Source organism: Pteropus vampyrus, unplaced genomic scaffold, assembly GCF_000151845.1.
Source record: "Pteropus vampyrus isolate Shadow unplaced genomic scaffold, Pvam_2.0 Scaffold1, whole genome shotgun sequence".
Taxonomy (NCBI): Eukaryota; Metazoa; Chordata; class Mammalia; order Chiroptera; family Pteropodidae; genus Pteropus; species Pteropus vampyrus.
Window position 1 is genome coordinate 31,793,291 of NW_011888782.1, and position 13,538 is coordinate 31,806,828.

Sequence of the window (13,538 nt, forward strand, 5' to 3'; positions counted from 1 at the left end):
CTCTGAACATCTCAGTTTCTTTTAAGGAGCCTTTTATGCTTCTCACATCCATCAGTTTTTCTAAACCCTTCCTGAATCTCTTCGTATCTTTAACCTGTTTATGTCCTGAGCTCTTTCTTCGTCCTTTCTTATTTACTTCATTAAAACTTTTAAAGTATCAGGCTTGGTGAAGAAAACTTTGTTCACCTTCTGCATGCCCTTTTTGATCTTTCAGGCTTCACACACATTTTATCTGGAGTCTTCCTCTTTTCGGACATTCATTGAAGGCCTATTGTGTGCCAGGCCCTGGACAGAGCAGTGTAGCGATGAATGGCAACATTCTTGCCCTCCAGGCAATGAAACCACAGCAGGAGAGGGCTATCGAGGGCTATCGTAACAAACCCAGGATGGCATGGAAGCTGAAGACCAGACCCTACTCCAGACACTTGGGAAGTTGAGGGGGTCGAGAAAAGATTCCTAGAGGAGAAGATACCTGAGTCTTGAACACTGAGAAGAAAGTCATTAACCCAAGGGAGTTGGGAACTTTCTGGGGAAGGTCATAAAAAGATGCTACAGGCAGATGAAGGACCATTCCAAAAACAAGGGGAGATTGTTCAATGAACTGAGAAAACAGCAAAGTTTGCTGGGTCTAGAGTGGGAGGTGGGGCTCAGAGATGGGCTTAAGTTTATCATGCTATGACTTGAGTCTTATTCTGTGATTCTTGGAGTCTTCAAATGTTTTTGAGTAGAAGAGAAGCATAGTCTCTCAAAATTTAACACTATTTTCCCAATAGGAAAAAAGTGCTGTTTTTTTCCTCTGCAAGTTTTTTCTTTTGCTTACATTTTTTTCCTCACTATTAAGAGACAGTCTTTTATCATAAATGTGAACATCTGAACAGGAAAGAGTCACTGTTCTATAGTTTTGACCAGATGTCAAAAATGGTTTAAAGTCTAAAAACAAAGTTAAAGTAGAAATCTCTAAACTTCTCCACACACAGAAAAAAGGGGGGGGCGTGGTTTAAGAGACTCATTTGCTCTTTTCTTTTTTAATTTTAAAGGAATCATCTTACATCATGTTCTTTAAAGGATTCCAGTGATTTCAAGCAAACTAATTATGGTAGTCCCCCCTTATCCATGGGGGACACGTTCCAATAACCTAGCCCCAAGTGGATGCCTGAAATGATAGATGGTACCAAACTGTATCTATACGATGTTTTTTCCTATGCAGTCATGTACCGCGTAATGACGTTTCAGTCAACGATGGATTGCATATGTGATGAGGTCCCACAAGATTATAATGGAGCTGAAAAATTCCTGTCTCCTAGCAACACTGTAGCTGTCATGTCACAGCACAACAGAGTCTGTGTTTGTGGTGATGCTGGTGTACACAAACCTGTGCTGCCAGGTGTATAGACATATAGCACATACAATTATGTACAGTACATAATACTTGATAATGATAATAGATGACTATTACTGGTTTATGTATTTACTATACTTTTTATTATGTTAGAGTATACTCTTTTCTATTAATTAAAAAGTTTCCTATAAACAGTATGCTGTATTACGCCAGCAGCAACTTCATACATGTCTTGATTGCATTATTTTCGCTTGTGCTTGACTTAATCTCATGTCATTTTGTACAGTAACATGCGGTACAGGCTTGTAGCCTAGGAGCAATAAGCTATACCACATAGCCTAGGTGTGTAGTAGGCTACATCATTTAGATTTGTATAAGTGCACTCTGATGTTCGAACAACAATGAAACCACCTAACAACACATTTCTCAGACCGCAGCCCTGTCGCTAAGTGGCGCGTGCCTGAACATACATATTTATGAAAGCTGAATTTATACATGAGGCACAATAAGAGATTAACAGTAATAACTAACAATAAAATAGAATGATTATAACAATATGCTGTAATAAACGCTATATGAATGTGGCATTATTAGGTAACATAAAGGTTACTTGAGCACAAGCGCTGCGATACCGCGACAGTCGATCTGACAACTGAGATGGCTACTAAGTAGCTAACAGTGTAGATACACTGGACAAACGGATGATTCATGTTGAGGGCGGGGCAGAGTGGGATGGCATGCGATTTCATCACACTACTCAGAACAGCGTGCAACTTAAAACTTACAAACTGTTTACTTCTAGAATTTTTCCATTTAATATTTTTGGACTGCAATTGACTGTGGGTAACTAAATCCATGGAAAGCAAAATCTCTGATAAGGGGGCACTGCTATAATCCTTCTCTCATCTTCTTGTGCAGAAGGCTTCTCGAAGTGCTCTGGTGTACTGAATCTATAATTGTTCAACATACTAGGTGGTCCTCCCTTTACCTTAGAAAATGGACCTAGGATTTTATTTAACTTATGGTTCTGTGCACAAAGAATATATTAAGGAGAAAAAAGAGTGGGGTGCATTAAGAGTTCTAAGCGTGTACTTGGTAGAAGATGCACCATGGACCTGAGGTCATCCTTTGGTAAATACTGACCATTACTATATAGAGAATTGGAACCCTGGATGTTTAGGGCAGACACCTGCTGCTCAGATACCCTGAGCAGAGCTTACACCATGCATTTGTCTGGGCCCTCGCTCTAGGTATGATGAGATTAGCATTGCCAGTGTCATCTGAAAATTTCACGAGAATATCGGGGGAAATTCTCGTGAGCTGTTAATTTCTGCTTGTATCCAGTGGAAAACAGAAAGGGTTAATGTGACTTTGGCCTAAAGCTACAAGGTATTCCTTAGTCATTTCCTATTTAGATTTTAAGCTGTTTAGCACCTTTTGGGTTTGAGCTCTCAATAATTTTCTTGTCCAACTGGCAAAGTAAAACATACAAAACTTATGATGCAAAGCAGCTAAATTTTAAGCTAAAGCTAGTTTTTTTCAACTACCCTCATATGGAACTGTCTGTCTCTCCCGGCAAAGTAGACTCCCACTCCGCCTGGCATCTCCAGCCCCAGTTTTCAGCTGCAGACTCCCTTCCCCTTCTGGAGCAGCTCAGGAAGCCACCTGTGTTTTCCTTCTTCCCCCAACACTTCTTCCCACCATCGCAAAGCAAAAGGCTTGCACAGGATTCCCTGAGATATCCAAGCTGACAACAAATGTTTTTCCAATTTAGAATAAATGGTTCCTTCCTGTTTTGTCAAGGAGTCACTGGCTGACTGAACTAGACTGAGGGAGAGAGTTGGTGTTGGAAAAAACACTCTAAGGTGTCCTTTCTTAATCATAAAATATAATTCCCAAAGGGAAGAGATGAGAAACAGTGAGGAACAAGGTGGGGGAAGTGAGAAACAGGATGAGTAGCAAGAGAGACATAATCACCTGGTGGCTAGATTCAGGATTTGACTGAACTCACCAAAGAAATACCTCATTAAAAATTAAACTCACTATAGTAGTATCTGCACCATCTCAGAAACTACACTACACTTAGGTCTAAGTATACAATGCTGAGAGCCGAATTTAGTTGTTGAAGGTCTGAGGAAGGTATGTGAGGTTTCAAAATATTAGAGATAAAGGTTATCCCCCACACATTCTTCAAGGCTCAACTCTGAGTCTTCCTCAGTCCCCCAAACTGAATCACTGTTCGTCTGAACTCACTGTTAGCTTTCACTCTCACTAAAATCTGTTTTCATCTCTGTGAAGCAACTCATGGTCCTCGCTTGCTTCATGCCTAACGTGTTACTTCGGTCCATCTTCTCCATTGGACTATGAGACTTTCAATAGCAGGGACTAGGTCTCTCTGTGCTGCTGGGAATTCTAAACACTTCCCAATTCTCAGGACACCAATCTCTAAAACATCCAAATATTGAACTTGGTGGAGAATGGATGGTTTGCTATTTCCTAAGTGGGATACATGACTCTCCAGCTTGCTTGGCTTCCCTAAGGACTGTGGACTTACCAGCCTCCACAATCACGGGAGCCAATTCTTTAAAGTCGATCGATCTCTCCCTCCATCTCTCCCTTCCCCCTCATCTTTTTTCCTTTTTCTTTCTCTTCCTCTCCGTGTGTGTGTGTGTGTGTGTGTGTGTGTGTGTGTGTGTGTGTGTGTGTGTGTGTGTTTGTTTTGCTTTTCTGGAAAACCTTTACTAAAACAGGGATAGAAGAAGCTAGAAATAGTTTAAGAAAGAGATGCCTATAGTGGTCCTTAATGGCCTGTTGTAGTTCAGGGTCAGAGCCTAGAAGACCTTAAGGAAGTGTCTGATGGGAATCAGAGTTAGGGGGAGCTGAGCAAAAAGAAACATGGCTTCTGTTTGTGGAGTTCATTGTGGTAAGAACCAGGGTCATCCCGGCCTGCTTGCGCAAACCAGTGACTGGCTGGAAGAATGAGCAGCAGTGAACCAACAGAGGCATAAATGGATAGCTCCGTGCATTACAGTGATGACAATACAGTGATGCTTTGGGCTGCTCTGAAAGGCAGCTGGGAGACTCTGAGTTAGAGAATAGGTGTATACAGGAGCTAATTGTGATGCTTTGGGCTGCTCTGAAAGGCAGCTGGGAGACTCTGAGTTAGAGAATAGGTGTATACAGGAGCTAAGAAATTCACAAGAAATGGGTTAGTTTTCTCTTCCTAACAGCCAGTCTTCTCTCTTGGCTCTGGCTATGATTGGAAACTTTACCTTCCTAGGGGCTGCTCCCAGAATGGAGTTGGGCTGGACAGAGGACCTAGAGACTCCTGCAAGAAAATGTTCTACAAGTGTTTATTGACCAAATGGGTGAATAAATAAAGCCTGGAATTGATAGATGGCTTCGAAATATTACTATCATATATTTTCTCATTTGATCCTCAAAAAGCCCATGACACTGATAATGCAATTATTACTGTGCTCATTTCACAGTTATTTCACAGAGATATTAAGTGACTTGCCCAAACTCACGTTAACTTTTAAAGTAGCAGAGTTAAAACAAACTTTGGGTCTTTGTTCCAGTTTTTCACTTTTTTCCATTACACTAACTTGTCTCTTCACTTAATTCATGGGTTAAATTTAGGTAACGAAGGGCCCCTGTCCCCTTCTGACCTTTTCTCAAAGTCAGAGTCAGGGAGGCAGCTGCCAAAGCGAAACTCCTTCCTATCCTGTCGGCTGCCTTGCCTTCTGATCCCCAATGCCAGAGAGGATAATTTAGGAGTATGTGCCTGCTCTTAGTGCTTAAATGCCTTACGTAAGGGTAAAAGCTCCGCTCTCAAACCAGCATCAGTTTAAAACACCACATCAGCTAAAATTCCCAGATATAAAATTATTACCCAGTTACCACCTATTTTACTTCCAATCTTGGCTGGGACCTAGGGATGATAGGATAATTGGGAGAATTAAGGAATTAAAAAAATAGAAAATAGTTAATGAGAATTATGTACGAATAATTATTTGGATGGTAGATTATTAGAGGTAAGGGATAGAAAACAGCTTTCACGTTGTATGCCTGCTCTGGTGAACTGGTTGTGGTTACTTCCTATGCCATGTGAGAACAATTCTAAGACTGACTCGGGGTCTAAGGAGAAGGAATATGGTGTTCATTGGCAAGATCTGCTGTTGGTTCAGGTGCACAGAGTGGGAACATTTGAGCCATGTCAAGTGGTTGCCTCCTGGTTTAAAGCTTGTGAAAAGAAAGGTAAGAAGAATAAAGGAGATTAAAGTCAAAAGCATTTTAAAAAGCAAGAATTACACAAGGTGGTCTGAAGTGAGGCATCAGCAGCAAGAGAGATTGACCACAAATAAAGTTTAGGCTCAATAGGAAAAAATTCTCCACAGGGGAGAATGGGATGGGCACCTCCACAGAGCATGACAGCCATAACCCAAATGGCCAGGACAACCTGGAGTAGAGGGTAGGGGTGTACAAATGAGACTCTTCAGGTGGTTCCATTTTACCTGAAGATCGGAAGCTGATGTCACCAGGTAGGGGTGAAGTCCAAGTGCAACCCTCACCCCTAGCATCAGAGTAAAAGAGGTCTGAACCAGGAAAGTTCCGCTAGAGGCCTCCTCCACACCTCAAATCCTCAAGCCAGGTCCTAGCCCCCATCATTGAAAGCTCCTGGCGTTCTCCAGTTCACGAAGATGCGGGAGGCAGAGTCTTGCCAGGTAGGCCACACAGCAACTGCTTTGTCTGAGGATGAACGTCTGAACGCATGCAGAAGAGGCCAGAGGAAAAGGAAGTCTCAAGTGCTGAGTGTGGGTGTGTGTGCGTGCACACCAGCACGCTGTGCCCAGCCATGCCTCTAAATGCAGACCGTGCCTTTAGTAATGCCTTCTACCACTCGGCCTCCCTCATACACCAGCCAACCAGCAAAACACAGCCCCCATTCTGCTCAGGAATGTGCTTTCGGAAACTTAATCTAACTGCTGAGTCTGGGCCAAATCCCCCATGGCATTAACCCAAAGACAGCACCCCTTTTTCCAGTCTCTCCCGCCTTCCCTCTGCCTCCTCCAAGTTTGGGAGGCTGCAGTTCCACTCCACAAACTCCCCGGTCCCCATGACACAACCCCCTCCAAGCCTGTTCTCTCGATTTCCAGAACTTCTCCGGCCTAGTCAGGCCCAAACATTTCACTTCTGATTCATGTCTAAATGACACGCCAATAGTTCTTGGCTTTCAAACAAGACTCAGTTGGCTCCTGTACAAGCCCCTTCTTCTCTCACGGTGCCTTCTTGGTTTGCAACCAAACCTTTCTCTTTGTCCTCACTGCCAACTGCAGATCCCTTCAAGCACCAGAGAAAGAAGTGGCCAGGAATTTTTTAAAAATAAAGCTATAAATTGTCTCTCCTCATACAGATACACCTTGAATTAGGAGGTGGGATCCAAGATAAATCTTCTCCTCTCCAACTCTCCCTTCCTCCAAACAATAAAAGGTTCAGTCTGGCTTCTAATTAGACCAACTGAATGGTTATGGAGCTTTTTGAGCTTTCACAGACACGTGCTGACCATTTGCAGATGAACTCTCCCTCCTAGATAAGCAGCGATACCTTTTAAAGGCACAAATGTTGCTAAAAAGCATACCTTATTTGTAATAATGAACAACTGAAAGCAACTTAATTAACCAGCAATAGGAAAGGGTCCAGTACGTTATGGCAGAGACGCTCAGGGACGTTTTAGGGATGTTTTAGGGACTTTAGCAAGGATGAGCCTGCTCTGGTGGGGGTAGATTAACTAGGAAGGGGCAGGAGGAAACCTGCAGCATGATGGTCACACCATGTACACATACGAAAAACCAGCAGGTTGTTCACTTAACAACGTACTTTGTGGGCTCTACTGGATGCAGTTTATGCTCAGTAAAAAAGTAAATATGGTCATATGACCAATGGAAATGGCTTATCGTACCATGTCAAGGGGGAGAGAATGAGGGTAGAAACTACATTCAGTAGTATCATTACAACAGTAGAAATACGGGTACGGATAAAGCCTGGAAGGGTATACTCCAAAATGATAACGGCAAGTGTGTGATGCTAGCAGGCTTAGGAGAGACATTATTTTCTATATATTCTAAACTTTCTATAATGTAATTTAAATTGTAATTAAAAAATATAAGAGAAGTATGATGGTAGGAAGTATAGCTCTGTCCTCAGCCCTTAGTATGAGCTGAGCCCTCCTCATCCAAGTCCCCTAGCATCCTTCTCCCGCCTACGAGCACAGCTGGGGTGGGGCGGGGAAGGGCCAGCTGGCGGCCCAGGGCCTGTACCCCAGAGGCCCCCCACTCAGATTCAATGGGAACTCCTTCTGCCACAAAGGAAAGTGCCTCTCGTGGGCGGGGGTGGGGCTCTAAGAGGCATCCCAGCTCTGCCTGGCCCCCCGGGGAGATTCCTGGGGACCCATCCCGCTTCCCCTTTCTTTATGAAAAGGGCAGGGCTGCTTCACTGTTTCCCACGAAAACAGGAATATTGTCAGTAGCCTCTATTCTGGTCTCTAATCTCCCATTGAGTGACGTCCATTTGGGAATCCAGAGGGCAGAGAAAGGTCTTTTCTCCCCTGCTTTTCTGCTTCCCCATCTTTCACCACTTTCCTCCCAGGACTCACGTCTCACACAGCCAGGGACCCCAGCTGACTGTGAAAGAGGAGCATTTCAGAAATTTGCTGCCTTAGGCATGACCCATAACCTAAGGGCTGCCAACGTCCTAGAAATCATATCACCTAAAAGAGTGATGGTGGTGGTGACATGGAAACCCAAAGCAGGGCTCTCAGGGAGAAAGGGGTACTGCTAAGTCACAGGAGAACAAGCTCAGGAGATCTCCTCATAGTTTAAATCCAAACACTAGTAAAGTCTCAACAAGCTTCTTTATTCCCCACACTTCAGGCTCCAGTGAAGGGGAGATAAGTCTTAATGTTTCCCAGCTACAGACTCAGTCCGTAAGAATGGGTCTTGGGGGTGCTCTCCAGCCTTCAGAAGTTTATTTAATCAGGCAGGTCTCATTTCTCATATGTAGAATGAGCATAAAATCAGATAATGTGTGTCGTGCCTGAGCACCACGGCAGACCCAAGTGGCAAGTCAACGAGTAGTATGGAGTCTTCTTCTGGCAGCCTCCTTGGGCCAAACTGTCACCTAATCTCGTCCTCTTTCTCCTCTCTTTAGCACTTAGTCACAGTTTCTCTTTCATTGTGTCTACTGTTTATATCCCAGGCATTTGGAATACGCTTGCCCCTCACAGAGAGGCAGGAGGCCCCGTGTGGGATGGGCAGGCTCTGTTCAGACCACACATAGCCCCGTAAATGCTCTGACTGCAACCACGGTGAGGACAGAGAGTGCGGGATGGAGGGGACACCGAGCCATTGGCGCGACCACACCTAAAACCACAGAGTGACCGTGTAGAAAGGCGTGGCGCGGCCCAGCTGTGGGGCCCACAGAAACAGTCCCACCACAGCGAGCTCCCCTCGTTCCCACTCACCGCAGACGCTCCACGAGGGCACATGGTCCCCCGCCACTGGGGACTGTCAGGCAGCTACCACACTCTGGTTTAGAATTTCAATGGTGAAAACCTCTTTTATGGTAACACTAATGAGAAGGGGTATGAATGGTGAGGGGTAGGGGGAGAATAAAGACAGGAACAGAGACTGTACCGCGGCAGAGGGGCAAAAGAGCGGCACTCACTGGCTAGTGTCACAGTGGCTGGCACGCTGGCCACGGCCCCTGCGGGCATCCGGGCCACACACTGGTACCGTCCCACAGTGCGGTTGTTGAGGGCAGTGATGACGAGGGTCCCATGGGTGACGAGGACGCCCAAAGCATCATCTGAACCATTCAGTTCCTTCCCATTCAGGCGCCAGGTGGTATTCATGCCCGGGGGCTCCACCACGCAGCCCAGGATCACCGTTCCTCCAAGCTTCTGGACCGTGGAAGAAGGCTGGACAGTGACCTGAGGGAGCTCATCTGGAGGAAGAACAAGGATGCGGCAATGAAGTGACACCCCCAAGAAACTAGCACGACTTTTTTTTAGAAACACAGCACTCAGCCTTTCAGAGCTGAGTAGCCCAGAGGTGATCTTTCCCTGAAGAACTCTGTCCTTAGGTCCATTCCCCGAGCTGCCCTTGTCCCCAGAGAGTACGCTGGAATGGCAGTGCGGTATAAAGGCAAGAGCTTAGGCTTAGGAGCTGGATACACCTGAGTCTGAATCTCAGTGCCACCGCTTCCAAGCCATGTGACTTTAGCCTTCTTGAGTCTCAACTTCTTATCTGTAAAATGGAGCTAATAATACTTGTCTCATAGAGTTGATATGAAGTTTATAAACGACGTGAACTTCCTGCCATAATCTCACCTAAGTTACCAGTAAAAGGCAGTTATTAGTATTCCTTCTCCTCCTCCTCTGATATATAATGGAAAGGATTAAAGTACCCAAATAAAACCAATACAATGTTGTCGAGATCATTTCTCCTCTTGTATTATTGAGTGTGTCCCTAAAGGCCAATGGGAATGAAGTGTTCTTTGAAATCCCAAAAGAGAAAGGGCTTTTGAAAAGGTTATTGCAGATGCACATTGCTCCCATTAGGGGCACAGTGTTCTTCCAAGAAGGGCAGGCTGAAAAAAGAAAGGACAGCACTCACTCAGGTTAGCAAAACAGCCTGCTGTGGCTAAGAGGAGGTAGGTGAGTGTAACCTCAGGCCTCTTTCTTCTCTGAGTCATCATCATCCCACGCAGCAAGGTGTGTTACCAAGGGTCCGAAGCCAACGTCCCATATGCCACTAGAGTCACTCAAAGAGATTCTGTGATCCTCTGCAACACTCTATTGTGAGAAAGAGAGAGAGAGAACAGCTGTGGTGAGAAGGCCTGGGATGCCCCCGTGGTGGCCACAGAGCCTGGCTTTGTCCCTGCACCCCCTGCTTCCATCACACATTCTGGCAACACGCAAAGTGACCTGGCCATGCTGTTGGAAGACCAAAGAACACTCTCATGCCATTTCTCATCTAAAAGAAGCTTCTTCTAAGTTACCCACCCCCACTCCGAGCTAGAAGGTGATTTTACGATGGTAAGAATGCCAGATGGTAGAATGTTGGAGCCCGGTGCACCAACGAGCAGCAAGGACAGGGAAGCCTGGGATACAGAGAGGCTGGGACCTGCAGCCACATCCAGGGCTCGGGCAGTAAAAACCTAGCACAGATGCTTGAAAGAATAAAGTTATCATTACCATTAGTTTGCAAGAGGCATATGGAATGCCATGACGCTGGTACAGACTGTTGTGGACAGTGCTGCCATCCTTACGATGCATGCTGAAGCCCTCGTTAGGAGATGTTACTAATTAATGAGTCCTAATTTCTCAGACTCATCAATACTCTAGGGCTTCAATTCTCCCCAACCCTATGCCTATGTCCCTGTGTACCCCCTTTTATTTTTAGACTTAATTTACCCTCCTCGGCTTGTCTGTAATCTCTAGTCCCACAAACACAGACAAAAGTCACACACCGGCTAAGCCCCTCACCTTCTCTCTGCCCAGGGTGCTGGAATTCCGGTGTTTTCCATCTCTACCAAATATGTCCTATTGACGATTGTCTGTGTTGCTTCTCCACCCCAGAATGGCTTTCCTTAGGGGCTGCAGACTGCACTGCACCTCTAGGCACCTGAGACACATCTCAGCGATCAGCCACCCTCTTACTAGAACTTTTACTCCTCCCCTCCCACAGTATTATTTATGACTCTCTTAAGCTACAGTTAAGATTCATCAAAATCCCAGAGAGGCAAGTATATCCTCTAACACACACTTCTGTCACAGCCTAAACCAAGGCTTGCTTTTTACTGCTGTACTAGAGAACACTAGGCCAATAAGGCAGGTGTGTCAACATCCTTGTTTGGCAAGGAGGCATCAGAATGAGCTTCGGATAACACTGAAGGCAACGTGCTGACGATACAGATAGTGGATGCATCGTCTGGAATCACGCACGGGTGGCATTATTAATAGTAATTTCCAGGAAGGTGACATATATTCAAAATGTTAACTCTTCTGGACCAGTTTATTTAACCAGCAACTCTTTCAAATACTTACAGTCACCACTGAAACATCAAGGGAAGTAATTAAGCTACCCAACTGAGTGACGCATCATGCTCACCGGTCTCTGGAGTCCTGGCTACCTGCACAGTCTGTTTTAAGAGCCAGTCCTCAGGCCTTCAGACCCCATTGCTCCTGACAGGGGATGAAGGCCAGGCTTCCTTCTGGGCTCTTTGTGCTAGGAAGAGCTTGGGGTTTGCCCAAACCTTTCCCCTTCTCCAAGCTCCTTTAGACCTCTGTCTTTTCACCTGACTGTTAGGTGAATGCTGGACTGCCACATTTGCTCTGCCCACCAAGCACCCCTCCAAACCAAGTCGAGGACCAGCCCCACACTGGTGATCAAACATTTTCCAGGAGACAGTTCCTGCCCCTTGATTTTTTAGTCCCTCCCTTAACCTCATGTCTTCCACACCAGGAGACCTCCAAGACTCCTCTGCTGCTCTGGGAAAGAGCACGGGGACATTTTCTAAAAGAGATTTGAAAGAAAATTTTCAAAGAAGCTTTTCAAAGGTTCTTTCCTGACAAGTTAAAATATTTTCCTCTTGGTGTAGAGAGCTTCTCCTCTTTTTCAGGTAATACAGTAAATCAAGGGGTTATGTTATTAGCACAGTGAAATTAAGGAAAGCCGCAAAAGACGTGATGGTTGGGACAGCCAGTGGGAGGACGAGGGGGGAGGGCAGGCCGGCTACACCACAAGTTCCTGCTGAGCTCTTTGCATGAGGTATTCTTTCCATTTTCATAAAAACCCTAAAGGCGGGGAACTTTATCCCCATCTTACAGGTGAGGAAATTGAGTTCCAGAGATTAAGTAACTTGCACCAGGTCACATAACTGTAGGTCTGGAATGAAACCCAGGTTGGGCTCACTCTAAAGCTTGGCGCTTTAACCACAACAGCAGCCTTTTCACACATTTCCTATCAGGACTCTGCACCCTATGGGTGCTTAACAAACAGCTGGAATAAAGGTAATGTAGGTGAAGAGTTTTAACAGTAATTCCTAGAGGAAAAGTTCCTTAACATGTTTATAAACCAATACCAAAAAGCAAGCTTTTGGTGTCCTCTTAATTTTCCAGATACTTGTCTGAATTCTCTACTTTTCATCAAATGAAATAATGTCTTTATCTAGGACATTGCATGAATCGTCGGTCGTAGGGATTTAGGGAACTTGCTTGTTCATGACACGCTTCAGCTTCCCCAACTCCTTGTGGAGACTGAGAACACCTGTTCCTTCCCTGCTGGCAAAAAGCAAGCAAGCAAGAAAGCAGGGAGGGATGCAGGGGGACAGAAAACGAATACACAGCAATAAAGGGAAAAAAAAAATGCAAGCAGACAAAGAGGGACAGGAGGGCTGTTTCTTATCTGAACACAGGGGGGCTGCAGAGGTGTTTGTGTTGCAAAGTCCACAAAAGCTTTACTGAGGAAATTCAGGCCGACCCCCTCCTGCTTAACAAGAACTAGCCAAACAATTCCCGTTACTTCTGCACCCTCGGTAATTTATAAGGTTCAAAATGGAAACAGACCCCACTGCTGCTGCCAGCCACAGCAACGAGGGGAAAAGAATGTAACTGGGAGGGAGAGAGAGTGAGAGGAAACAGGTATCCAAAGAGGAAGAAAGGAGTTAACTCATTAATCCCCACAACAGACCTGTAAGCAGGTACCAAAGCAGGACACAGTGGGGTCTCCTGCACATAAAAGCAGAACTGTGACAAGACTATGGGGTGGTGGTGCAGGGGTGGTCACTGTCACTATGCTGCATCCTATTTAACAACTAGGGAAACTGATACTTCCTGGACCAAGTTACCCAGTGAGTTTAGTCTACAAAGATAATTCCAAAAATATAGGCTTCTGAGCATTTTGTTTTAATGCTTAAAAAAGAAAAGTCGTATAAGGCTAAATCGGAGAACCTAATTGCAGTGTAATCTTGTCTCATTGTGAAATGAATGAGGTACAATTTCAAGATTGGGTGAAAGCAACAGTAAAGACTGTTATTTTTCTCGGCAATGCAAAGTATGTCTAGATCCTTGTTATTTTAATGCATTTTCTCAGAATAAAAGAGATCAAAGAAAAAAACAATCAAAGAACAGAGAGAG

The 13,538-nt window shown here is 45.0% G+C and overlaps 1 protein-coding gene across 1 annotated transcript in view; it reads right to left on the reverse strand.

The window, feature by feature from the left end:
- BOC (BOC cell adhesion associated, oncogene regulated) overlaps positions 1 to 13,538 on the reverse strand; it is an 88,712-nt gene that overhangs the window by 28,702 nt on the left and 46,472 nt on the right. The window contains exons 4-5 of the mRNA XM_011379483.2: positions 10,015 to 10,193; positions 9,065 to 9,343 (exon numbers count right to left, since the gene is read on the reverse strand). Of these exons, the coding sequence (XP_011377785.1) occupies positions 9,065 to 9,343; positions 10,015 to 10,099 (364 nt within the window). The 5' untranslated portion in view covers positions 10,100 to 10,193. The remainder of the gene's footprint in view (positions 1 to 9,064; positions 9,344 to 10,014; positions 10,194 to 13,538) is intronic.